Source organism: Heterodontus francisci, chromosome 17 (genome assembly GCF_036365525.1).
Source record: "Heterodontus francisci isolate sHetFra1 chromosome 17, sHetFra1.hap1, whole genome shotgun sequence".
Taxonomy (NCBI): Eukaryota; Metazoa; Chordata; class Chondrichthyes; order Heterodontiformes; family Heterodontidae; genus Heterodontus; species Heterodontus francisci.
In genome coordinates, this window is record NC_090387.1 from 54,446,727 (window position 1) to 54,473,598 (window position 26,872).

The 26,872-nt window shown below is 41.2% G+C and overlaps 1 protein-coding gene across 4 annotated transcripts in view; it reads right to left on the minus strand.

Annotated features, from left to right (window-relative positions):
• Window positions 1–26,515, minus strand: part of tox3 (TOX high mobility group box family member 3) — a 134,685-nt gene extending 108,170 nt beyond the window's left edge. For 3 of the 4 annotated variants that reach the window (XM_068049913.1, XM_068049910.1, XM_068049911.1), the window contains exon 1: window positions 24,909–25,610. In XM_068049913.1, the coding sequence (XP_067906014.1) occupies window positions 24,909–25,010 (102 nt within the window). In that variant the 5' untranslated portion in view covers window positions 25,011–25,610. Of the gene's footprint in view, window positions 1–24,908; window positions 25,611–26,416 lie in introns of those variants that run through there. The other variant, XM_068049912.1, reaches the window with a different exon arrangement.
• Between the last annotated feature and the right edge of the window lie 357 nt (window positions 26,516–26,872).

The following is a 26,872-nucleotide window of genomic DNA, read 5'->3' on the forward strand; positions in this document are numbered from 1 at the left end:
CCTACTCAGCATACCTTCGGCAGACATTCACTGCACGCACGCTAATGCCCTCACCAAAATGGAGTTCACGCAACTAGCACCAGAAGTTTGTGTGCGTGCTGTGGACACCCTTTCAGAGGCAAAATGGCACTGTTAGCACTGAAAAATCAGGTGCTGCAGAGCCAAATTTCATGGCTTTCAATGAAACATGCAGCCCGCAAATAAGATACCTAAAGCTTTTGTTATGATCACGTGGTGAGGGGTGTGGGTGGTTTCCATTGTTCAACTCTCAATTGACCAGAGCAAGTGTTTTTGTTACTAAGGTTTTAACCCCTTTGTGTCTATTTTGTCAAATAAACAGACAGCGACAGGTTTCCTTGAAGGTTTAAAACTGAAGCTTAACTATTTATTAAGAAATATTCACTCCCGAAATGATTGCAACCACACCCACACATCTATTCACTTGCATGCACATGCACAAGGGATAGATAAAGAGAAAACATAGGAAGTGATCTGAAGTGAGATAGGTTTTTGGGGCTCACAGTAACCTGTTGAATCTTCGCAGAGGACAATTTCTTCTTTTAAAGATGCAGGCCTGGGTTTTGTAAATTTCTCGGGTAGCTGAGTCTTCAATCTAGAGACAGTAGATCACTCTCAGTTATCTGCAGCACAAGTTGAAGTATAGAACTAACAGCAAGGCACCTTCTTTGACTTGCTGGATTTTCTCCCAGCTCTCAGCTGGACAGGCTTTTGTGATGTTTTTTCTGAGTCTCTCCTTGCCCTCTCCAGAGAGCTACTTTTAAGGTCAAAATTGGAGAAATAGATCTCCCTCTCTGCGGTGACCAACAATGGCCCAGGCTGTGGCTACTTCATACCTTCTTTGTTTCAAAATAACCCATTCAATTCAAAAGCATCACTTGGTGGGTTCAGGATGGGTAAAATTGACACCTCTTAGCTTTGAATGCATCCTTTTACTCCCACCAGACTGTAAGACAGTTTGAATATACAGGTTTGACCTTTGGTGGCCATTTTCCAGCACATTGTCCATTTTTAAAAGAAAAGTCCATTTTTATAATGCTTCAGTTTAAGTTCTTGTGTTATCAATTATTGCACTTCATGTGAGCATGGCATTTTTATGTGTTACATGTCAGCATTCAGTTTCATTTAGTTCTTCTGAAGGAGAAACATGAATATTACTCTTCAAAATAGTACCAAGTATTTCTCAGGAATCTCATGAGATTTCAGTGGGTCATGTGACCAAACCTCTGGTAAATACTTATCAGTTGGCACAATGTACACGACTGATCATCTACAAATTACCAAGAGTTTCATTGAAAATGTCTTCTCTCTTTATCTGCTGTTATATCTGTTTCTACACATTGTAATTTTGTCCTACATTTCTCATTTGCTTATTCTTTCTTGATTTAACTGATCAGTGTCACAAGACATGCTTTTATTCTTATTGCAGCACAGGTTTAGAAAGGTCAATGTGGCTGGTATAAGATAGCAGATCCGATAATACAATCACATATGAAAAGTTGTAGGGATATCAAGGTCATTGAGGTAAAGGCCTGCTTGGGTCTGCAAATGAAACTCGACCCGAGCCCAACAGAACCACATCCAACCCGAGCCCTTTGACTTTTTCCCGTGCCCGACCCGACCTGACCACCGGAATGTAATCAACTTTATTGAAGAGGTTGTGCTGTCCCTTGGATGGAAACGCTCACTGCAGACTAGTGCGGAGTCAAAATGAACATTTCCTGCCTTGACATCCTGGCTGTCACTGTGTCTGACCTGTGCCCGACCCGACCCGAGCCTGAAAGCCGGATCCGGAAGAGCGACCCAACCCAACCCGAACCTGGCACAAGTCATTGGGCCTGGTATGGCTCAGGTCAGGTAGCCATGCTCTGCATTGAGGATAGTGGCAGTGCAAAATAGGAGACTCTAATTGACCATATGTTTGTAGCTACCAGTTTGGAGACTGATACCCCGCATAGTTCAGAGAAAAGATAGCAGGGGTGGGGAGGGGTGGAGTGTGGTTGGCTTGTGGAGATTCATCCAGGATGTAGGTACAGGAGGAAGGGCAGGGGGATTCGATGGCCCAGGAAACCGCTTGCCAGAGGGTCAGCTTGCATCCTAGCCCTGCTGCACAGGGTACAAATGTAGATATTAAGGTCCTACCATACATAAGCAGAATGATGACTATCCGCAGTGGCTTTCTAAGTGTACTGAGATGCCTGCCAGATAGCTTGTTAACAATGTGGGAGAGCGCAGAGATGTTCAGCTCCAATTTGTGTGCTACCTTCACACAGAGCATGCATTCAGCCAGTGAAAGGTCAACTCTTTTGAGCATGCAGAAAACACAGTGATGAAGACTCTAGTGACAGCTCAGGCTGTTGCCATCTTAATCTCACGCAATACCTGAAGGAGAGTGCAGACAGTGGTTTGGAGAACCTCCGAGCACACCTGCACTCTCTTCTCAGTCGAATGCTGAGGCTCAGCCACTGAGGGTGGCATTAGATCCATGGGAAAGGCACATGCTGTCCTCGTTCAGGATGACAGTTTGCCTGCTCCCTGCCAGCCTCTAACCCAGTGCCCTCGTTGGTATCAGACAGCCAGCTGAGCCGGACTGTCCCAGCTGAAGCAGAGTTCCTGCATTCTGCAGCTAGATCATCAACAGCCAGAGCCCCTCGAGGTCATCCTCCATGGACATCCTGCAGTGGACGTATAGCACTACAGCACCTCATAGCAGCACTACAATATGCACCAAGCACAAACTCAGGTCCCAGGACTTTGCACAGGGTCATTTGTAGAAAGGCATCGTGCGCTGCGGCCCCCTCTTTGTTCCATTAAATCTTTCCCCGCCTGGCTGCCGCTGAGAGGATGCCTCCATTTAGCTGGTGGCCTCCCCACACAGCAAGGGGTCACCCTGCCATTGGTGAAATCCCAACAGCACTGTAAAATGGCCCTTAATTGGGGCTTTAATTATGGAAATTGGCTGCCTGCCTCCTTAGAACAAGTGACATTTCAGGCATGCATGGAGACCAATTTAAGAAAAGGGACCTTATTCTCATATGTAAATGATGTCCGCACTTGTTGCAGGCAGTCACCATTAGCACCACCAACTGCTCATAGCATCACCCTGCTGAAACTGACTTCATTATGTCCTTTTTGGACCCTCGAAACATGCGAGACCATATCTCCTCTACTAAATAAAAGAGCTATTCAATATTATATGCTGAATTTCACCATCACCTATCAGGACAGCTTAGACCTGGCAAAGGAATGTACCAGTTGGTGCAGTGAGCAACAGAAATCTACCTAAAATATTGCACAATGGATCTCCTCTATTTTTGAAACAAAAAAAATCCACAGATGTACTGGCATTGCTAATTCTTATTTTTGAAAGATATCAAAAGCAAATGTGAAAAGAGGGCTTTTATTAAGATGACAGAAACTCTTAATTTCTTTATACATTGTATCCTGTGTGGTCTGAGCAGCAGTTGCTTTGGATACCATGTGGCACACAGCAGTCCTTCATTTACAACAGCAAGCAGAAAATGAATCTTTGTACGAGTTGGCTCATTTTCATCACTACAAATAACGCAATTCTTTAAAGTCTGACCTATTTGGAGCTGAAGTTCTTGGGACGATTCCAGACATCAGCATCAAAAGACAGTCTTAATTTCGATTTACTCCTGCTATGAACCAGAGTGAAAGTAAAGGTGATGCCGATTTGTCCTACCCAACCAAGACAGCCCATACTACAAATTAATCAAAAGCAAAATACTGCAGATGTTGGAAATCTGAAATAAAAACAGAAATTGCTGGAATTACTTAGCAAGTCAGGCAGCATCTCTGGAGAGAGGGAAACAAAGTTAACTTAAAAATTAATCACTTCAACCAATAGACAAAACTCCAAATCTACAGCTGCTTCATAAACTTGTCTCTAAATGCACAAGCACTATCCTACCAGCTGCATGGTTTAATTTGACTGCAGTCCAAAAAGTTTTTTTTTTCCCTGCTGGAAAGTAAAACTGAAGGAACTTTGAGTAGCCAAGACCAGTTCCTTACAGGTACAAGTCCAAGCTCAGAATGCTCATTAATTGGCACAAAATTAATAGATTCAAAGAATCTTGGGGCAGATGCAGGTGGTCTGCAGTGATGTAAGACATTGTTTGTGAACTGACACTGGATTTAAATTAAGTAGAATACTTTCCTTTCTCCACCACAAACACCTTCAATAAACACAAAGGTCGAGAAACTGAGCTCATTAATGCCCGTTTTTGGGCATTTAGAGCTCCAAAATGGCATCTGTGATGCACAGCCTGGGGGGCGGTGTATTGTGCCGCCTGCCATATTGGTGAGGGCGTTAGCACATGTGCAATGAACGTCCAGAAGTATGCAGGGCAGGCAGACCATGATGCCAGTGGTGCCAATTTAGAGCTCAACACTCCAGCTAATGCCCTCTCTTAACCTCACATAACTGAACATGCTTTCAGCAGCAGGAAGGACACCCCACCACCAGTGCTATTTAAAGGGATATCAATTACTTACGGGTTAGTTGCTGGTTAATTTCTTCTGGCTGTTGCTACAATTCTACAAGTCAGAGAATCACAGAATTGTTACAGCGTAGAAGGAGGCCATTTGGCCCATCATATTGGCACTGGCTCTCCTAATGAGCAATTCACCTAATGCCATTCTCCCGCCTTCTCTCCCTACACACTCTTCCTTTTCAGATAACAGTCTAAATTCCCTCTTGAATGCCTTGATTGAATCTGTCTCCACCACACTCTCAGGCAATGAATTCCAGATCCTAACCACTCGCTGTGTGAAGAAGTTTTTCCTCATGTCGCTTTTGCTTCTTTTGTCAATCACTTCAAATCTGTATCCTCGCGTTCTCGATCCTTTCATGAGTGGGAACAGTTTTTCTCTAACCAACCTGTCCAGACCCCTTATGATCTTGAATGCCTCTATCAAATTCCTCTCAGCCTTCTTTTCTCCAAGGAAAACTTCTCCAATCTGTTAGCACACCTGAAATTCCTCATCCCTGAAACTATTCTCTTGAATCTTCTCTGTACTCTCTCCAATGCCTTTACATCTTTCCTAAAGTGCAGTGCCCGGAACTGGATGCAATACTCCAGCTGAGGCCAAACTCGTGTCTTATACAAGTTTAACATAGCCTCCTTGCTCTTGTACTCTATGCTCCTATTAATAAAGCCCAGGATACTGTATGCTTTATTAACCGCGCTCTCAACCTGTCCTGTCACCTTCAATGACTTATGCACATATACCCCCACATTGTTCGGTAGTTTGTAGTTGTTTCAAGTTGTGAAAGTCTACCGGCAGGTGCTGAAGGACTTCTTGCTGACTTCAAGACTTCTGCACAAACCAGTTGTTTCCAAATATTGGGGCACTAGTAGGCATTCCCCTTGGAGAGAGGGCTTGTGGAGTAGGACAAGCTGCTGAAAGAGAGAAAAGGGGGAGAAGGGCTCTCACCATATCCGCCCAGAGTGCTCAGGGGGCAATTCTCCTACCTCAACCTCAGGAAGGAACAATGTGTGAGATGACTGCACTTCAGTAAGGATGTCCTCACTGAAATCTATCACCTGCTGCAGCCACAACCGCAATCTCAGAGCAGGGCAAAGGTCAGATTGTCAGTGGCTATGACGGTGACCACGGTGATAAACTATGACGCATCTGGCTCCTTCCAGGCTGGAGCTGGAGATATTAGCAACATCTCGCAGTTTGTCATCCACTGTTGTGTAAGGGAGGTCACTGAGGCTCCCTATGTAAACAGAGATAAGTTCATTTCATTCCCTATTGCCAGAGACAAGGAGCTGGAGCGAACATGTACAGTTGCTAGGATTGCAGGCTTTGTCATGGCGCAAGGTGCCATTGACTGCACCCACATCACTTTGCAGGCACTACATGTCAATTCGGCCTGAAAGGAATTCCATTCCCTCAACATCTAGTTGATGTATAACCTTAGGCAGGGAATCATACTGGTCAATGCCCAGTATCCTGTCAGCAGTCATGATGCCTTCAATCTGCGGCGGTCCAGTGTGCCAGCTGGATTTGAGTCACCACAGCAAGCCAAAGGGTCGTTACTGGGTGACAAGGGCTATCCGATGACCATATGACTGATGACTCTGGTGTGTGACCCATGCATGCGTGGGCAGCATGCGTATAATGAAAGCCATGTTGGTATGCACATTCTAGAACAGGCCATTAGTGTGCTGAAACAACACTTCTGCTGCCAGGAACGCTCTGGAGGAGCCCTGCAGTACTCAGCAGAACAGATCTCAAGATTCATAGTGGTCTGCTTCATGCTGCACGACCTTGCCTTCATGAGGGAATAGCCCTCATCAACAGCTATCTGACAAGAGCTGAGGAGCCCAAGCATGAGGAGAGGGAGGAGGAAGGGAGGACACAACCGAGACAGCCCCTTTCTGCTTGCACGTTCCATAAAGAACTAATTTGAGTGTGATAGCAATAATGGCAATCCCAATTTCCCATTCGCCAACAGTCTCACATCTTACCTTCCCTCTGTCACTGATCGTCACAGTGTGTACTTGGCCACAATGCAAAAATAAAAGCCACCACAAAATAAACATTTAAAACCAAATTTATATTTGAAATCATGCTATATTACATATTAAGGTCAATAACCACCTCTGTGCATTCCCTTGGTGCCTGAATTCCATGTGCCTTTGCCTGTCTTAGTGCTTCTATCCAGTGCTACCCCAGTGGCTATAGAATGGCTGATGAAAGGCTGCTGACTTTCAGTAGGGGAGAATGCAGATGGCCTTGAAGAACAACCTTAAGCAGCTCTGGACTTAAGAGGACCAGCTGCGGACTGCACCATCTTTGCATGGTCAGCAGCAGTCTGGCCTGGCTGGCTGGCTGGCAGGCAACACCAAGGGCACTGGCAGAGTGGCAGGATTGGAGGATGAATGCTGTCATCCTGAGAGAGGAAAGCAGATTGGTGCTACACAGAGCCAGAGCCACTCCCCTGCGGCAATGCCTCAGCAATCCTAGTAATCTTTTGGAACACCCTGCATGCCCCTTTGTACATTGTAATCCACAGCCTTAATGGCAGCAGTCTAAGATTATATAAGAGCAGTCTGAGCTTCCACTGCTGCACACAGACAGTGGGTAGTTTCTACGTACGCTGCAAAGAAAGATGTGACATCGGCCATCAGACGCTACATCATGGCTGGGTCCACCACCATGGCCTCCAATGCCATGGGTGAAAGGATGAGCCCCAGGATCTGTACAAAGCCCTGTGTCATGTTGCTGCTGAACTACTTCATACTTCTTAACATAGATTTCAAGCTTCTCAATGTAACAAGCATTTTTTCTTTAGCCTATCCATCAACTTTTTCAGTCAGTTGCCCCATCGAAGTGCTCATCTGATTCCACTGCAGCAGAACCCATGTGCAACCTTGTCTTCTGGCACACTGACATTTGTAATATCCTTGCTCCCTGCCTGGCTGCAGTCCACTCATACCCAGTCTCTCACCAAGTGCAGATACAACCTCTACCCTATCCTCTAAGATACGTGCAGTGTCAGTATATGATCAGGGTTCCAAAGTCCACCCCGTCGCCCTCGCAATGGAACCTGGGCAATGAGCAAGAAAGGGTTGATCAAAACAGGATGAAGTACAGTGGGGCTCTTTGTGTCCTGGGCCACTTCGGTTACTGTGAAGGTCTGTTAGGAACCTTGGATATACTCAGCAGACGGGGCACTGCCAAACAAGTCCTCAATGGTAGAGCAGGCAGAGGAATATGTGCCGTTTGAAATATCTCAACGGCTGTTCTGGCGGGCAAAGGCTGCAGCAGTATAAAGCCCTTTAATTGTCTTGGTTTCCTTGCCATTTGGATTAACGTGTCATTCTGTCAAGACACACGTGGAAGCTGGTGTGCAACGGTTTCTTCATGCGAAAAGAGTCACACACAGGCATCTTCCCTTCCGAGTACATCCTCCAAGCCCTTCTGCCACCAGTAAATGGTGACAGGAGCAGGATTGTGTTGTCTGGAAGCTTCTAGTCATGAGCTGGCATGGAGACAGCAGTTACAAGATGATCGTCTGGCACTTGAATGAGGCAGAGGTGCATTTCGGCAGCTGTAACTGTGACTGAGCAGCCCTCTTTAGGATCCACTCTGCTCATCCCTTATTGGGGAGGCAGCTAGTAAAGGTGCCCTAAATATAGTCTGCCTCACCTCTCCTGTATTGGTGATGATGAGCCCATGTTCTGCATGTTTGGTAAGGATAAGAATGCCGTTGGAGTTGACATTTCCAATTCCTTCCCTGCCAATTGTTCCATCTCAAAGATTGGAATCACTTCCAACTCTGGCAGTGAAGTCTCCAAGATGAATAAGCCTGTCCTCCTTCAGAACCACACAGAGATCGTACCTCTGCCAACACCTATGGAGATGATGAAAGCCATCACACAAATGAAGAACAACATGGTGGCAGGAGGTGATGGAATCCCCGCTGAAATCTTTAAGCATGGAGGAGAGGAACTAACATCACAGCTCCACACCCTCATCTTACAGATCTGGAATGAAGAGGAATTCTTGAATGATCTCAAGGACACCATGATTGTGACAATCTTCAAGACAGGGGACAAATCTAACTGTGGAAATTACAAAGACATCTCCCTGCTCTCCATTGCAGGAAAGATCATTATAAGACCCCTTGTGAACCGACTCATTACACTTGCTGAAGAGCTACAACCCGAATCTCAATGTGGGCTTAGGCCATCAAGAGACACTGCTGACATGGTTTTCACAGCTTCCCAACTGCAAGAAAAATGCTGCGAACAACATCAACCTCTCTACATAGCATTTTGTGACTCGACAAAGGCCTTCGACTCTGTAAATCATGAGGCACTCTGGAAGATTCTGATGAAGTATGGATGTCCTCCAAAATTCGTCACCATCCTTCTCCTGCTTCATGATGATATGCAAGCAGTGGTCCTTAGCAACGGATCCATTAGAGACCCCTTTGAGGTTAAGACAGGAGTTAAACAAGGTTGTGTCATTGCCCCAACTCTTTTTTCGATCTTCCTAGCTGCCATGCTCCATCTGACTAGAGACAAGCTCCTGCTGGAATGCAGCTTATTTACCGAATGGGAGGTAAACTATTTAATCTCAGATGACAACAATCAAAAACTAAGGCCACCCCGACTTCAGTCATTGAGCTCCAATCTGCTGATGACGCTGCAGTAAGTGTTGTGTCGGAAACGGTTCTTCGGAGAATTGTCGACTTATTTACTGAGACATATGAGAAGATGGGACTTACACGCAGCATTCAGAGGACCAAAATCCATCATCAGCAATCTCCAAATGCACACGCCCCGGCCCTATTGATTACGATTTATGATGAATGCCTAGAAAATGTGGAACACTTCCAGTATCTTGGAAGTTATCTTTCACAGAAGAATGACATTGATGAAGAAATCCAGCATTGCCTGATATCTGCTGGTGCAGCCTGAGGAAATGAGTGTTTGAAGATCATGACATCAAAACTGAAACCAAGCTCATTGTCCACCATGAGATCGTGATCCCTACCTTACAGTACAGGGATAAAACATGGACAACATATAGGAGGCACTTCAAAGCACTGGAGTCATATCATCAACGCTGCCTGCGGGAGATCCTACATATCAAGTGGGAGGACAGGCGCACCAACATCAGTGTCCTCTCACAAGCAGGCACCACAAGCATCGAGGCTACGATTATCCGCCATCAGCTTTGCTGGGTTGGTCATATAGATTCGATGTCCGATACCAGGCTCCCAAAGCAGGTCTTCTTCTCCCAGCTCAGTCAGGGCAGACACACCAGAGGAGGACAGATGTGCTGAAAGGATGTGCTGAAAGCCAACATGAAGAAAAGCAACATTGACATCAACTCCTGGGAGACTATCGCCCTGGACTGAACCAAATGGAGTCACAGTCTGTGGGAAGGATCCCAGCATTCTGAGACCCAACGACAAAATGAAGAGGAAAAGCGAGAGCGATGGAAAGAACAAGCCATGACCCAAACTAAATATACGACCAGACATCCCACATGATAACAAATGCCCTATGTGCCATAAAGTCTGTAGATCCCAAAGCGGCCTCATCAGCCATCTTCGAACTCACGGAAGACAATCATCCTCGCCTGCGAGGAATAGCCAGTAATAATAAATATCTGAGCTGGTGGCTGCAAGTGTGAAATTAAGTGATGGTGTTTCTTTATCATCAGTGTCATCTTGCTGTTCCTCCACTGCCTGGCCAGGTTGCAGTTCTTCAGTATCTGAAAGGAGAAAAGCACAAGGGTAGAGTTGTGGTGCAGGAGGTGGGGGGTAACTAAGATGTGCATGCTTAGACCAGCTGCAGCTTTAGATCAGAAAAGGTGGGATGAGATGGAGGTAGGATGTGAGAAGGAGGATTAGGTATGAGGATACCATCATCGTCATTGGTTTCATTCCCGCCTCTGACCACGGCCTCAGTAATGGTCATCCCAATTACAGCCAGCACCATCTGCTCCATGGGGGTCAGGACATGCAAGTATGCTTGTTCCCTCTGGTTAGCTCTTGCTGCCTCTGGTTATGCACCACCTTGCCCTGCAAGAGAGAGGAAAGTGTGCCAGTGATTGTGGTGCAATCTCTTTTCGTGATGTGGCTGTATTGGTTGAATAGCTGGTAGTTTGTGCAAGCTGTGAGACGTAGGTGTGAGGCAGTGTGAAGTGTGTGGTAGTCAAGTGATGCATATGAATATTAGGTATAAATCCTGATTGTTAGAGATTGTTGGTAGATGAATGATGGGGGGTGCGGTGATTCGAGGAGTGTCTGAGGCTAATGGTGCAGTTGGTGGGATATAGCAATTGAAGATGCATTCAATGACCTTCACAATTCGTGTGAAGTCGTTGAACTTCTTGCGGCACTACATACTGTTCCTCGGGGCTTGACTCCTAGCATTGACCTCCATGGCTATTTGCTCCCACTGCCCTGTGAGGGTGCAGAAAGAGGGCTTCCTGACTCTCTATGGATACAGGATATCTCTCCTCCTTTCCACCTCCACCAAGATTTCCAGTGCAGTGTCTGAAAACCTTGGAGCTCACTCTTTCACATATTATGTCATTCTTCACTGTTTTCAAGGTCAGATTCACTTCCTGCATAATGGCCAGCACTTGGTCCAGCCACACTGCACCTTCCCTTTAAGAGCCGGCTAACTTTAACGGGTGCTAGAAAGCTCCGATTCTGGACCCCCTGCTGATGCGTGCAGCCAATGAATAGCAGAGTTCACGCTGGTTGCATGTAGCAATCATTCAAAATGTGCAGGCAGCACGAGTTGGCGTGCTGCCTGCTTTACACTGAATGGGCACAGGCTAATCGTGATCCCTACACCTGTCTTTGGGGGCTATCCAATTTAGCCCCCTGAAGTGCATGATAATTACATATGCAATTTTAAAATGAAAGTAAAACAGCAACCCTTTTATTTGCAGTCGTTAATTCTATTGCCCAGAAGAACTTCTAAAGTCACACACCCAAATATTAAATGTACATTTATAGTGCAAAATGATAGAGCTGGTGGCCCTGAAACCTTTAGCTCATGACATCAATGTTGTTGTCTGAATTCGATTCTCAAACCCTACTCATCCTACCCCTTAATTTGTTTCTATAGTTCTATTGCGGAGCTACTTGCAACGAATTAAAACAGATTGAATCTTTTCTTACAGTGAAAATATTGCCCTATCCCAATTCATTAAAAATAAGTCTGAGCACTACCATCACGCAAGATGGTAAGACTCTCCAAATGCTATTTCAAGATTTCCAATCCTGTTTTGGAGACTACTTTTTTTTCCTGCCAAAGCTAAAATGTGATTTTTGTTTTTCATCAATTCTTCCTGCAGTGCTTATTTTATTACTACAACGAGTTTCTGAGCCAACTCATTTATTTGACTTTCTGCAACACATAATTCTTCTTCTAATGTGCTTTTCTCTTCAACTGCCTTGAGTAATGTGTTGCCTTTACTCTGTAAATGTTGATCTAGTTTTGCCTTCTGTATCTGTCTGTAAATTAATGTCCACAGGCAGCTCAATCAGCCAGCTCCTGATATGGTGAAATTTTGTCAGGACAGATGATATTTCATTACATAAGAGCTCACTGTATAAAATTGCACCTGAACTTAAATAGATTATTATTTTCTCACAACTCCATAAGCAGTAAAGAGCAATAGTTGCCACTAAACCTTTTCATTTTTCTTGATTAGATTTTAACTTGAATTTATAAAGTAATCAGCTCCTGACATCATTTCTGTCACCCTTCAAATAAAGTCCAAGTTCTTAATTGTCATCATACAATAAACCAATGGGCAACCAACTTTTACAAACTGTTGTTGTCCAGGTACCGTTCAATAAAGAGGCCTTTAAAATCATACATACTCGTGGCTTTAGAAACATCTCAGCTGAGATGTGGAAGTATCTGAGCTTCGTTTCCTATTATAAGGGTGAGAAATATAGATGCTCTGAAAATTCATCGGCCTTTGATCCCAGCTTAAGTGCCAGGAACAGCCTGCCAGTGACCTCCTGCACTGAATGTAAAGTGTGTGAGGTCAGGGGAAGGTCACCTCGTTATAATACCAATGGAGGCTTTCAATGCCACTAGGGGCACATTTCAGGCATCTTCTGGGAAGGGCAGACCAGGAATTCGGGCATGGGGTATTTCCCCAGAGGTTTGGAGGATAGGGTGGGGGGGGGGGCGGGGGTGGTGGGTGGCAGGGTTTGCCAAGCTCCCCTGGAAAGGTCTGCCAGTAATGTCAATCAACTCACTCTATAAGGGGCTCAAGAAATGACTACATAGCTCAGACCTGGAGCCCTACATGAGCTCTGCTTGTGCTGGTGGGCAAGCAAACATTCCTTCATTTTGTAGGCATTATGGCCTGCTGGCAGGATTGCTGGCCGTGTACGTGGAAACCCCCAGTCTAGTTGTCCCATCCTGCAGCCATACCCCACGTGGTGGGCCATAATTGGGCAAGTGGAGGCTTCTTTCCCAGCAAAACCAACTGAAACTGCCAGGAAAGGCCGGGACCTGACTTTACCATCAATTAAATGATCCTCCACTACATGAATTCCCATGAATGCTTGGCTAGGAACACACAGGCTACCAACCACATATTTACAACAAAGGAGATCTTCCGCAGGTCATTCTTGCGCATTGCTTCATGGCCAAATTCATTCAAGAACATTGGCAAAGGCTTGCATCCTCACAACTGGGAATACTACAGTTTGAAAAAACGAGGGGGACAGCTGCAAAGACAGACTTACAGCTTTAGAAAAATATAATTTTATTAGGATTCTCTGCTAAACTAGCAGTAATTTGTGAATGTGTTTATCAGGATGTGTAGAACAATAAGTTAAAGGATCACATAAAACTATGTTTTGTTTGCTAAGAAAGGCAGATATAATTTGCAATATGTAATCAGAAAAGCTGTAGCCTATTCATACTGTATGTACTTAGTATTTGAAGCATCTTGTAAGAACATCTTTATTGAAGCTGTTGTCTCCATCCTTATTAAGTCCAACAGTTGTTACTGATCATGTTAAATCCTTTTATTACTACAACATGATTATTATATCTCAAAGCTTCTTGATATTACAGCATGGCACTAAATGTTACTTCCTGGCTGAAATAATGGTCGTTTATTTCTAATACACATTTATTTTGAGTTAAAAGAGATGCAAACTTCATAAATATATTGCTTACATTAACGACTTTGTTGTCATCTTTGTACCTTCACCTCCTTTTCATCTATTTTAATATGGTGAAACCAACAGGCAGAGTATTTTTGAAAACCCTAGTTAATATGTGATAATAGCTTTGTTATTCAGAAATTAAATCTGAATATCACATACCGAACAGAAATTTCCAGGTACCCCACTTTTTACCAATTATGGTCCGTAAGTTTGATGGATGCAATGAAAAAAAATGTACCATGTCTATTACTTGCCAGACTGCAAATGTAATTCTCTAGATTGTTCCATCCATTATGAAATTAACAAAGTACTGCAATTCGTATCATTTCTGTTGAACTTTTTCTCAGAATTATTTTTAAATGATGAGGGAATGGGTAATACACATCAGGTTAGAAGCAGATTATTTGCAATACTAACAGATCAATGCTTAATGCATTTGTATCACTTTTCTATACTATTTTAACACAGGCAATTAGCCATTTATTAAGTTACTTTAAGTGTGTTCATGCCTTTTTTAAAAAAGCAGACAGAGGAATGTTATATGAAAGTGTTACCCGTTCATTCACTTTTACAACAAACAATAATTTCTCGCCTTTACTGTTATGAAAAACCACTACATAGTTCAAAACTCAAGGGTTAAGCACACTCCCCTTATAAGAAGCAAATAATAATTTATGTTAAAAATTACAGGTTTTATGCAGATTAAGGTAACAGGGTATTGAAAATGCATTTAAAATAACACATACCATATTCTGTAGAATGAGCATATGACAAAATGTCCTGTAGGATAACCAATTGGGAAGGTCATTGTGTACTGCAGGATAACATTTAGGATTTATAATGTAGTACATTGTTAAATAAAGTTTGATACAGTAAGTTCAAATTTAACCTTTCAAAGAGTACACAGTGAGTGATGAAAGTTGCTGCTGCGTTTGGAGCCATTGAACACAAGTAGTGACACTAAAGTTTATTTACAACTCATTTTCGAAGAGTAGGAGGCGACCTGATTGAAACATATAAGATTCTGAGGGGTCTAGACAGGGTGGATGTGGAAAAGATGTTTTCTCTTGTGGGAGAATCTAGAACTAAGGGTCACTGTTTAAAAATAAGGGGTCACCCATTTAAGACAGAGATGAGGAGAAATCTTTTCTCTGAGGTCGTGAGTCTTTGGAACTCTCTTCCTCAACGAGTCTTTGAATATTTTTAAGGCGGAGGTAGATAGATTCTTGATAAGCAAGAGGGTGAAAGGTTATTGGGGGTAGACAGGAATGTGGAGTTGAGGTTACAATAAAATCAGCCATGATCTTGTTGAATGGCGGAGCAAGCTCGAGGGGCCGAGGGCCTACTCCTGCTCCTAGTTCGCTTGATCTCACTTCATCTGCCTACAAGCCTCAAATAGTGCAACAATAGCATCCCGAGCATTCCTCAGAAGCATTCACAATTCAGAAAACATAATCTGCATTGTCTTCGGATTTCTAGCACTGAGTCAGTGCATAAAGCTAAATCTAGGTTAATGAGAACTAAATGGGAATGGAAATGAAAATCACACAAAAGCGCAAGTACTTTGTTAGACATGGCAACCATATTTCTTCACCATTCCTAAACATCAAATTTAAATGGTTAATTACATTGACACCAGTTACAGCAAATGGAAACGCATCTACTAACCCATGTGATTTCTTTTTATTAAAAAAAGACTGCATTTGTTATCTTTAATCAATAAACATTTAATAAAAAAATCTTTGCCATATTTGGTCAGGCAGTCAGTGTAGACTGAACCGATAAGGTGGTAACTGGGTCTGTAGGCAGTTGAGGCTCAATCCTTTGTTAAGAGTAACCCGAGAAGATAACAGATGCAATGATTTGTAAAAGATAATGGCTGCCTGAATAGTTGGATACCGAGACATGGCACACTGAAAAGAGAACTGGGAATACAAACCAGGGCACTGTTACAAAACACGGCCTTTATGAAACATGATACCTAGGTCTGGCAGTACTGTAAATACAAATCATTTACTGTACCATATGTCCAGGGCTTTAAAAGTCAATGCCAGTCGCCTAGGAGGATTTGAACCACTTTCAATCACAAAGAAACAAGCTGTGTTCCGCTCTGTACTCTGGGTAGCAAGCCATTTATGCTCAATGTCACTATAGAAGGCAGTAGTGTTTTTTCAATTAACTGGCAACACAGTACAGCAGCCAGCACCAATCTAAATGTACTTTAGAGCTTTGCCCATTTCTTGCCTTTTCTAATACATAGAGCGTGTGGCAACAGCAGAACACAGTCTCAGCCTTCTGACAAGACAAATAAAACTCACCATAGAGCTAAATATAAGGACATTTTAATAATATAATGATTTTCCATACACTTTTGCAACAAAGCTGAACATATATTAATCACTTAATTGTGTAGAAGTGCTTTAGATATAGAATACCAGTAGTTCTCCTATCTAATGCCCTGTTTATATTGCGGTCCCCAAAGAGACTGCATTCAGTTTGAATCAGGATAATCTGAACTATACACAATATCCTCAGGTTTATACGGACAGCTGCCCAGATTCAGTTCAGGTACCAGGCATTATTAAATTACCAGCCAAACACATGTGCTGTACAAAAACAAAATACTGGGGATGATGGAAATCTGAGCTAAAAACAAGAAATGCAGGAAATGCACAGCAGGTCAGGCAGCATCTGTGCAGAGAGAAACAGATTTAACTTTTCAGGTCGTGACTGTGCTGTATCTTCCTTTCGTGCAGAAAATAGTCACGGTATTTGGCCCTGCCATTTCTACCAGCCTGATTTGAACTTCCTTATTCAGTTTAAATCACTCAGAGATCAACAAACTGAAGCCTCGGGGGTAATTTTATCCAAATTCACCTGGCGGAAAACGGAAGCAATCGGGTCACTTGTCATTTTGACACCTGGACTATTTCACTCCTGAAGTGGAATCAGTGGAAAGTAAAATCAGGTAGGATATCAAACCAGTGTTTGACCCAATCCTGTCAGTTTCAGACTGGGCTGGTTACGTTAACATCACCACCCCACCCCCCACCATCTTTACCCTGAATTGGAAGTGGAATAAATGACGCTGTATCAGCTGTATGCAATCATTTTACACAACGTAATTGTAATTTTGAAATTTTTTTTTAAATTCTTTCATGCAATGTGGGTGTCGCTGGCTCGGCCAACATTTGTTGTCCATCCCTAATTGCCATTGAGAACTGCGTGGCTTGCTCGGCCATTTCAGAGGGCACTTAAGAGTCAACCACATTGCTGTGGGTCTGGAGTCACATGTAGGCCAGACCAGGTAAGGACAGCAGATTTCCTTCCCTAAAGGACATGAGTGAACCAGATGGGTTTTTACTACAATCATTGATGGTTTCATGGCACCATTACCGAGACTAGCTTTCAATTCTAGATTTTTATTAATCAATTGAATTTAAATTCCACCAGCTGCCGTGGTGGGATTTGAACCAGTTTCCCCAAGGCATTAGCCTGGGCCTCTAGATTACTGGTCCAGCGACATTACCACATGAATAAATGCAGATGTGCAGCTGTGACACAAATAGTGCTTAATAGTTATCAAAACAGTCTCTGTTCTGCAGGGTTAAGCCTCTCTACTTCCAACACCAATTTCAAACCCTGCTTACACCACCATCTTGCCACTGGTGTGTACTTACAGTGCCTTTTGCCCTGACTTAGTTCTCATGTGTGGAGGTGTTACCAGCTCAATGCACATGCTACAATTTCCTTTGTGGCAAAAACCGACAGGAGATCATATCAAACCACCAGCCTCCTGCAAAGCTCCTGATGCACAACAACCCAGCATCCAGAAGATGATAAGTCATTCCCTGAATTAAGATTAAAATAATGATCCAGTTCATGCCAACATGCTTACCTTAGCAGGTTTTCAAGATATGTGAATTTACAGTTGTAGTTTCAATGGTCCTTTCAACAAATTGTTGCACTTTCTCTATTTAACCATTTGGAGTCCACTCATGTGTGCATTAAAGATTTCAGTAAAAATAATTTGTTGTACCAAATTTAGGTACCGTTTCAAAAAGCACAGGCTTCTAGTGAAAGATTTATTACTAATACAATGTTTTTAGTCATATCCGACTGAAAACAAATTGCCTTTTCTATATCCACACTTAACTGCTGAAAGCAGTCATGATAAAAATTAAGCAAGTGTGCAATTATTGATCAAAGTGCCAAAACAGCAGGCTATACTAATTGAACTTCAGAATAAAAAAAATCTAACTAATTGTCAACTACAGAAATTGCTTTGGTCCTCTAATGCCTAAATTATACACAATATAGTAAACATTATCATTGACAGCCAGCACCAAGGCAGATTACACTGGGGTCAGGTACTTTTATTACTACTGCTCCATACTAGCCTGGAATTAAAATCATTTCAGTAGCCACAGTGGAGAAACTGATGCAGAAAAATACCATTTTAAACCACTTATGCATATGTGGCTTCAAATGCAGTGCCATGCTGTGACAAATCATTCTCTTGCAAACTGTTTTGTTACCAGGGTTACCAAAAGGTATGCCAGGGCCAACACAAAGAAATCAAACTGCTATTGGCCCTTCCCCCTCCATAATTTGGGAAACGTGCACATTATTATAAAACTTTCCAAAGATAGGCCCCCTTATACATTAGGACTGTGGGTTCTTTTTGACCAATAGTTATTTTAATGTTATCAACAGTGGCATTTCATCATAAAAAAGCAACACAGTAATTATTCCAAAACTTTCCTGACTTCACATTTAACCACAGGGTACTCAAAGAAACAGTCCTAGTACATTTGGAGAGTACTAAAAGTGTACTGAACAACTTTAGGTTTCAGGCAGTGAGAAACACATCCTTGACATCTGAAATGTATAAATGATTTCACTTGTTTCATGCTCTGTAATTTGCATATAACTTATATGCAATGTAAGTGTATTTAAAAGTTATCTCTTCAGTTGTATACAAGTTACAAGTTTCTTTCCGTCACACCATATTAACTAATATTGTTTGCTCAGTTTTTCCACACAGTTTAACACCAATTTTATAGCAATGTTATAATGTTCAAGGATGTAGAGTCATCAGATTATTCTATCTGCTGACCTTTGTTCCTCACTTTATCCACCTGTCCTGAAACTGCATTGATTCTTTCCTTATAGGGGCAGATCACTGTTGTATTTAATCCTAGTTGAAAGGACAATCAGCGAATGGGACAGACTTTTAATTATTTAATATTAACTTGGGAACCAAGCAGAATATGTGTATATATTATGGATGGGTGAAAGAAAGCAAATACAATTTTACCAGATTGGCCAAACTCAAGAATTCCACAAGCAAAATCTTTAGCTTAAAGCTTCATGTTTTTTACAAAACATTTTTCAGAAAAAGAGAAAGTTAATATTTGGAGAATATATTTTCCTGCCTCGCAATACAATTTTGCTGTTGCCTTTCCTCAGCATTGATATAATTAATTCTGAATAAGATTTTCTGAAGTAATTTTTCGGACTGAGTTGATACAGGCAGTTTATGGATCGTAACAGTCAAATCAATACACACTGAAAAGATTGTAAGCACATAAATCACTTGTGTTTTTCCAGCACTGTCCCTCAGACACAGCTGAGCACTTTCCTCTTTGTTTAAATGTGCAGCACAGAAACTGGCTAGAGGACGATGCTGATTACCTCATGCTGGTTAAATAGCAAACTGTGAAAATAAAACATATTAATTTATTCTTTGATTACACACTCTAAGTGGGGCTGGATATTGTTATTTTGTGCATATAAAAGCAGGCTTGGACCAAATCAATGTGAAGTGGCTTTTCATTACAATTTTACTTATTTACTACATTCATTTTGCTCAATAGCTTTGTAACGTTTCTACAATAAATCATAACATGCGAAGCACCTTGCAATATGAGCACAGTCCTTACAAATAGTATAATACAATCTTCTACTGCTGCACAGCAGATTGTTTTCTTGACAGTTCCCTCAGAATTTGTATTAAACCTCAGCTCCATTCCTCTGCATGCATTATTTAAATATTTCCTTACTACAACTAGATGTTCAGAGTTATTTCAGAACATTTTTAAGCAAATCTATGTCAGAGCCAAATTTGTTGGAACAGATTTTAATTTACTACGGCCTAGAACATTAAAAATTTGATACTTTAAAAAAAAATCAAGAATTGTTTTGCTACTGAAAAAGAAAATAAATTCAGAGCAAAGAACATGTGAAATAATGGTAAACAGCAATCTTAAACTGTGTTCAGTCCTGTCAGTATTTATGATGTAGCATGCCCTCTGATGTCAAATTAAACAGCACTGATTAAATTAAATCAGAATTATTATACCTAGAGATATAAAAAAAATCCTTTCCCTGAAGGTACCTAATGACTGGTTGGATGATTAACTCAACACAGCTGCCAGACACTAGTCTCTGAATTCATTCAGTTCCTTCTTGTGAAATAACAAAGCAAGTTATCTCAATTTCTAATGCACATAAACTTACTTATACTGTATGAACTCAATGACAAAAACCTGGAGATAGATTCTCAACTCATCCATCATTATTCATTACTTTGTAATCTATCCTTCCATTGATTAAGAATGATTATTTCAGTTGTTGTGCCAGTCTGCAAACAATCCTTCAAACTCTTCCTCTTGTAAATTGGTTTTCAGAGGATCTCTCAATACCACAATACTAACTGTCATGAAAAATTACAGCTTGCAAAATAGTCCGGCAAAGCCTACAGAAATTAATTAATAATCAGAGTTAGATTTTATTTGTTCCAGAGTATCACACATGTAATTTGATTCAATACTCATCCCAGTAGAATTTGGCAAGCACACTAGGGACATTCACATGTTTTAAGAGTTCTGACTCTGCCTACAGCCTCCTCCCCAAAAGCTAATATAGGGTTGGATTTGGCCATGGCACAGCAGAAGTACATCCAGCCCCTCAAGCCTATTTTACCGTTCAATTACATTGTGGCTGATCTGTACCTCAACTCCATTTACCTGCCTTTGCAGAGAATCCCTAATATTCTCATGACTGCCTGGGAAACACACAGCATAAATGAAAGCCATTGACAGACTCCCTACTAATCCAAGAAATGCTGGAACCACTCAGCAGGTCTGGCAGCATCTGTGAAAAGAGAAGCAGAGTTAACGTTTCGGGTCAGTGACCCGAAACTGCTTCTCTTTTCACAGATGCTGCCAGACCTGCTGAGTGGTTCCAGCATTTCTTGTTTTTATTTCAGATTTCCAGCATCCGCAGTATTTTGCTTTTATCCCTACTAATCCATCTTGGATACATGCTCACTGGGCCACCAGGTAAATCATTTGAATTGTTTGGAACAGATAGAATCATAGAATGATCATAGAATGGTCACAGCACAGATGGAGGCCATTCACCCAATCCAGTCTGTGCTTGCTCTCTGCAAGAGGAACTTAGCTAGTTCCACTCTTCCACTTGTTCCCTGTAGCTCTGCAAATTTGGTTCTTCAGGTGCTTATCCAATTCCCTTTTGAAAGTCATGATTGAATCTGCCTCCACACACTCTCAGGCAGTGCATTCCTGATTATAACCACTTGCTGCATAGAAGGGTTTTTCCTCATGTTGCCTTTGATTCTTCTGCAAATGACTTTAAATCTGTGTTCCCTGGTTCTCAACCTTTCTGCCAAAGAGAGCAGTTTCTCTCTATCTACTCTGTCTAGTTATCTCATGATTTTGAACATCTTCAAATCTCCTCTCATCCTTCTCTTTTCGAAGGAAAACAAACCCAGCTTCTCCAATCTATCCATGTAACTGAAGTCTTTCATCCCTGGAACCATTCTCATAAATGTTTTCTGCACCCTCTCTAAAGCCTTCACTTCTTTCCTGCAGAGCGGTGCCCAGAACTGGACACAATACTCCAGTTGAGGCCAAACCAGTGTTTTAAAGCTTCATAATTTTTTCCTTGCTTTGGTACTCTATGCCTCTATTTATAATGCTCAGGTTCCCACATGCCTTTTTAACCTTTCTCAACCTGTCCTGCTACCTTCAACAATTTGTGCACATATACCCCCAGGTCTCTCTGTTCCTGTACCCCCTTTAGAATTGTATCTTCTTTCTTCCTACCAAAATGCATCACTTTTCAATTCTCTGCATTAATTGTATCTGCCACGTGTCCACCCATTCCGCCAGCTTGTCTATGTCCTCTTGAAGTCTATCACTATCCTCCTCACAGTTCACTAGACTTCCAAGTTTTGTGGCATCTGCAAATTTTGAAATACAAAATAGAAACGAAAGCTATGTTACTACTTTATTGCCAATTTCTGAAAGACAGAAGCATTCAACTAACACAATGCCATTGTCCTTGCAGAGAACAAACAGTTGATCTCATTGCCCATCACTCCATCATTTTCTTGAAAGGGCAGGTGCATTCAGATTGGGATGAAATCTCAGTATTCGGGAGGATCTGAAATTTGAATTGCTAATTAATAATCAGAAAATGCTTTGAATTTCAAACCTAAAACACATAGCAACTTGCAAAACAATTTGCATAACTATTTGCACACTATTTGCAAAACATAACTATTCACAACTGTAACTTTTATGTTCTGTACTCAAACAGACTTTCTCTCATTGCTGCTTTAGTGCTCTTCCTCCTATACATGCAAGCATTTCTTAAAACTCTCACACCCACACTTGGAAGCTTCTTGGTTAATGTCTATTTGGCAAATACCTAGTGTGTGCAAAATGTTTTGCACATATAACTATAGGTAAAGGACGACGATGAGAAGATTGCATTTAACAGCTGAGTCATGTTCAGCAAAACATTGCTTTGGGCTAGTGAGAGTATGCTGGCCCACAGCCTGTCAGTATAAACTAATCAACTTCACGACAACGGTTTTTACCTTTAAGCACTAGGGATATCATAATAATGTTTTATAAAGTCAATAACTGGAAAACTTGGCTGATTTGTACCAAAGTGGAACAGTCTCTAACATACTAAAGGGCTCTAGTTACAAGAAAGGAGTTTTCATAATTCTGACAGGACAGTAGCACCTGCCTTACTCAAACAGACATTGCCAATGGAAATAATGATCTGCTGAAACCTAAAAACCTCAAGCCCCATTCATCAAATGCCTAAAAGCACCTCTGATTTCAGTTGCCAGTCATCTTCTATTTATGGGTATAACCATTTTTGTACATTTCAAAAAAAAATGTAATTACTGAACCATTTGTGAAAATAGCCACATTTTTAGACTGTGACAAATTTTGAATTTTCAGAAATATGTTTTCAAAACATTGACAATGCAGATCCTTTCATGTATTAAGAAAATGTATCTTTAACTATTTCTGATAATGATCTCTGAAAAGTCATGCTTACTGAGCTGTTCCTGCTCATGTCAGATACTGTATGACATACTGGGATGATGATGCACTAAAGATGGAATAACATGAATAGGAGTCTGAGAAATAGTTGAGTAATATTCATCCAAAGTATTTTCATTTTCTAATACTCATCTCTGTATGAAGTTATACTATTGCTTTAAATGGAGCATTAAGAAAGTATTGCTGCTTTAAAATTACAGGTGCTTTGAGTTATTCAAAAAGAAGCTTTAGCTGCATGTGAACTAATCTGCATGGCACAGCCTTTTCCTCGGTCATCATAGTACTTTTGACAAAGTTTCAGTACCTAAAACTCAAATGATAACAATAAAGTACAATATTCAGAAAGTTATGTTAGGTACCCTCAATAATTCGCCCTACAGTGAAAAAAATTAATGAACTCATAACTAAAAACAATCCAAATTGGGAGTAGCATGCACACTTTAACCAGCTTTCTAATGAAGCTGGCAGCATGAGCAAGCTTTTCCTCAGCAGGGTCACAACTGTATGCTAAATAACACAATGAAGTGGTTCTGCCAGATCGCAACAGATCTACAGTTGGGCACAGAAGAACATTATTGACATAATGTTGAAAAGCATTCAGATTTGCTAAACTCTAAGAATCCACCATACTGTTTATTAAGCTAAATGCGAACCATTAGTATTGATGATGTAATTAAAAACAACAACAAAGATCAACAGTGCCGTGTTGACTATATGAAAAAAGAACTTGTTATATTGATTACGGGAACAGCTTTGTATCTGCCATGTGAGTAACTTGGAACAATACTTGCTTTGACAGCACAAAAGGATTACTCTTCTGATACACAGTGCAAGAGAATCAGGAGATGATGCTGCCATGGGATGCATGAGAGCAGGAGAGAGGAAAAAACAAAACTTTCTCACAGTAATTAGCCAATAATTAGGTGTGATGTCCCCGAAGCCTACAGCAGTAAATGATGGAGCAAAGTGTTACTCAGAGACAGTAAAAGCATCCAGTAAACAAGTAATAAAGTCAAATACAGCAGCAGTATTGAGACAGGCGAGCACATTAACAACACAATTAAATATTACATTCTATAGCACATCAGTTCATTTCAAATGGTTTTGTAACCGAGTTTTAAACTTCTAGTAAAGAAAATATTTTGCTTTAATCTGCAAAACTCACAGGTATTGCATTTACCTAAGGCATAGTGGAGTTCAGCAGTTTGAAAAAAAATGTATTTCCAATGATTCTGGTTATGATTTGAAGTAGATAGTGCAAATTAACATCCAGTAAGAAATCAGATCAAATTTTTTAGATTTTGTTCACTGTGAGTGATACATCTAATAAAAATGGCACAGTTAAATATTCAGAGTAAATTGTTTAATTTTAGTTGGTATCTTCAAACAAATAATGCACTTTAAAATAATTATTTTGCAACTGTTCAGTGTGCGTTCATAGATGGTAGTATAAAATATTGCAAACACTTTTCTTCAGAAGATGGTCAGCAATCAGTTTTGTGGCTCACTGATTATGCTGCCAATCCCATCAGTGTTTCTATTGATTTCAGAAATCTAAAAAGGCGGATAATGATTATGCCACTTGGAGTTAATTTCTGATTGCTTTAAGTGCACATAATACGTTTGAAATCATAAAAGCAAAAACAGTAGAGTCACTTGCAATAAATAAATCATTAACAGCTAGCATAAATACTGGAACTAATTTAATAACTAGATAATTCAATCAGCCTTTTCCTTACAAAGTATTACAAGTAAAGAATGGCACAATGAAGATAAATAAATGTTTTCACCTTGTTGTAGCTGTAGTAGCCCAAGCATTGGGAAAGGTCCAGATTGGAAGGTTCTCCAGGAATAGTGTTGCCAGCAGCAGCTGGATAAAAACGTACATCCATGGTTTTTTAAAGTAATATAACAACCCTTAGTAATGAATCACTTTGAGTATTATGGGTTTCTTTTTTACATCCACTTAGTGCTAACTCAATTGAGGATAAGTAATGCACAGAAGTAACCCTGGGGATTGTGTATAAAGTGGTTTAAATCTCTTGTTTAGAAAAGGTAGAGGTACATGTATTTCCCGTGTTCCTTAGGTCTGTGTTTAACTGCCCAGTGCTGAGCTTCAGTATTTGCCCATGCATTCAAGAGCAGCTGTTGTACACAAAGAAGCCACGCGACCAGCACTGATAAGCTGATGCTTTCCAGCTTCACCCAACTGCAGACTCTGATCTGGGGTGCTGATAAAGACTGCAACAGCAACTGGGTCTCTTGTAGAAGACGGAGGAGGGTCCAAGCTTTTTCCTGTTAACTCTTAAAACAGTACTTTCAGCCGTCCATATCTACTCACGCACGCACAGCCAGCTGGGCAGGCAAGATTTTTTAAAAATCAGTTCTTGTAGAATTTAAAGCCAGGGGTTACCAACAGGAGTGCAAGTCTTCCACCCAACGGTCACAGCTTGTACTCTAAAGCGCTGAAGAGCTCTGAAGCTGCTACTGGCAGTGCTCCCTGAGAATAATGAATAAGGAAAGCCTCTGAAAGGCAGCACAGAAAGCTTCATAATGAGCCACTCCCAGTAATGTTCACCACTCCCACCAAGAGCAGCTGCCACTATACACACACATGGAGGTTCAGTGTACACCTACCAAAGATTACTTTGTATCTACCAGCCCATAATAAACCAGTTTACTTCTAGACAGATTCAGTTTCATTCTTGTTCACATCACCATTCGAGTCCCAGTTCCTTGTTCAGGCCATTCAGAACTGCATTTCGCAAGTCTTATTTTTAAACATAGTGATAAAGCGATTGTACAAGTGATCACAGAAACACAGGGATGTAAACAGAGACAAATACACATGTTATAAATCACACCCACAGCATCTTTATCAGGAGATCACTGTGAGCAGTCTTCACAAATTTACAGAATAAACAACTCCTGTCGATCCCTCACACCTTGCCAGCAGGGTTAATTCCCGAGCACTCACAAACCCCGGTGAGTGAGTGTGTGCAAGCAAACTGCGAAAACCTAGTGAAAACAATCAATTAAAATCAGTTCCTTGCTGAATTAAACTAAAGCGAGAATCAGATCACAGACAACCCACCCACACAAAATAGGTCTCTATTTGTTTTTTAATGATCCCGATTCATAACGAAATTTTCATCATTCCAAGCAGATGCATGGTAAATGATTCAATTTAAACCCCGTTTCGAAATATATGTTGCACTACTCCTACTAAGTTTGATCATTTCAAAATTCCTTTTTTAAAAGAATGCTTTTACCAACAATGATTGGCTGCAGTTCCTACCTTTTCCTAATTAAGACCAGGATATCTTTCCTGGAACAACTACATCGTCTTTCCTTGGAATTCCAACCACCTGTCCATTGAGTTAATATTCCATATAAGATCCATGGTAATTAAGGACGAGCAAATGAAAATAAGTGGCTCTGTTCATTATCCATTAGATAGAAGCCTTGCAAAATGAATACTGTATATCTTGACCCCATGGCCTATGGGAAGGAATCACCTCAGGCTTCTGAACATATCTTACAAAAGCTAAAATATCAAACTATTATGTGTAATTTGCATCTATATTAGATAAGAAAAGAATAGCCACTTATACATTATATGCTGAATCAAATGCCCACTACTAAAACATTGAAACTGCTTCTCTCGCTCTCTGCTTGGATAAAATTAATCATTAAAGAAAATACTTGTCTGTTAAAATATCTGTTCGCATCATGAACATTAGCTTCTAATGCG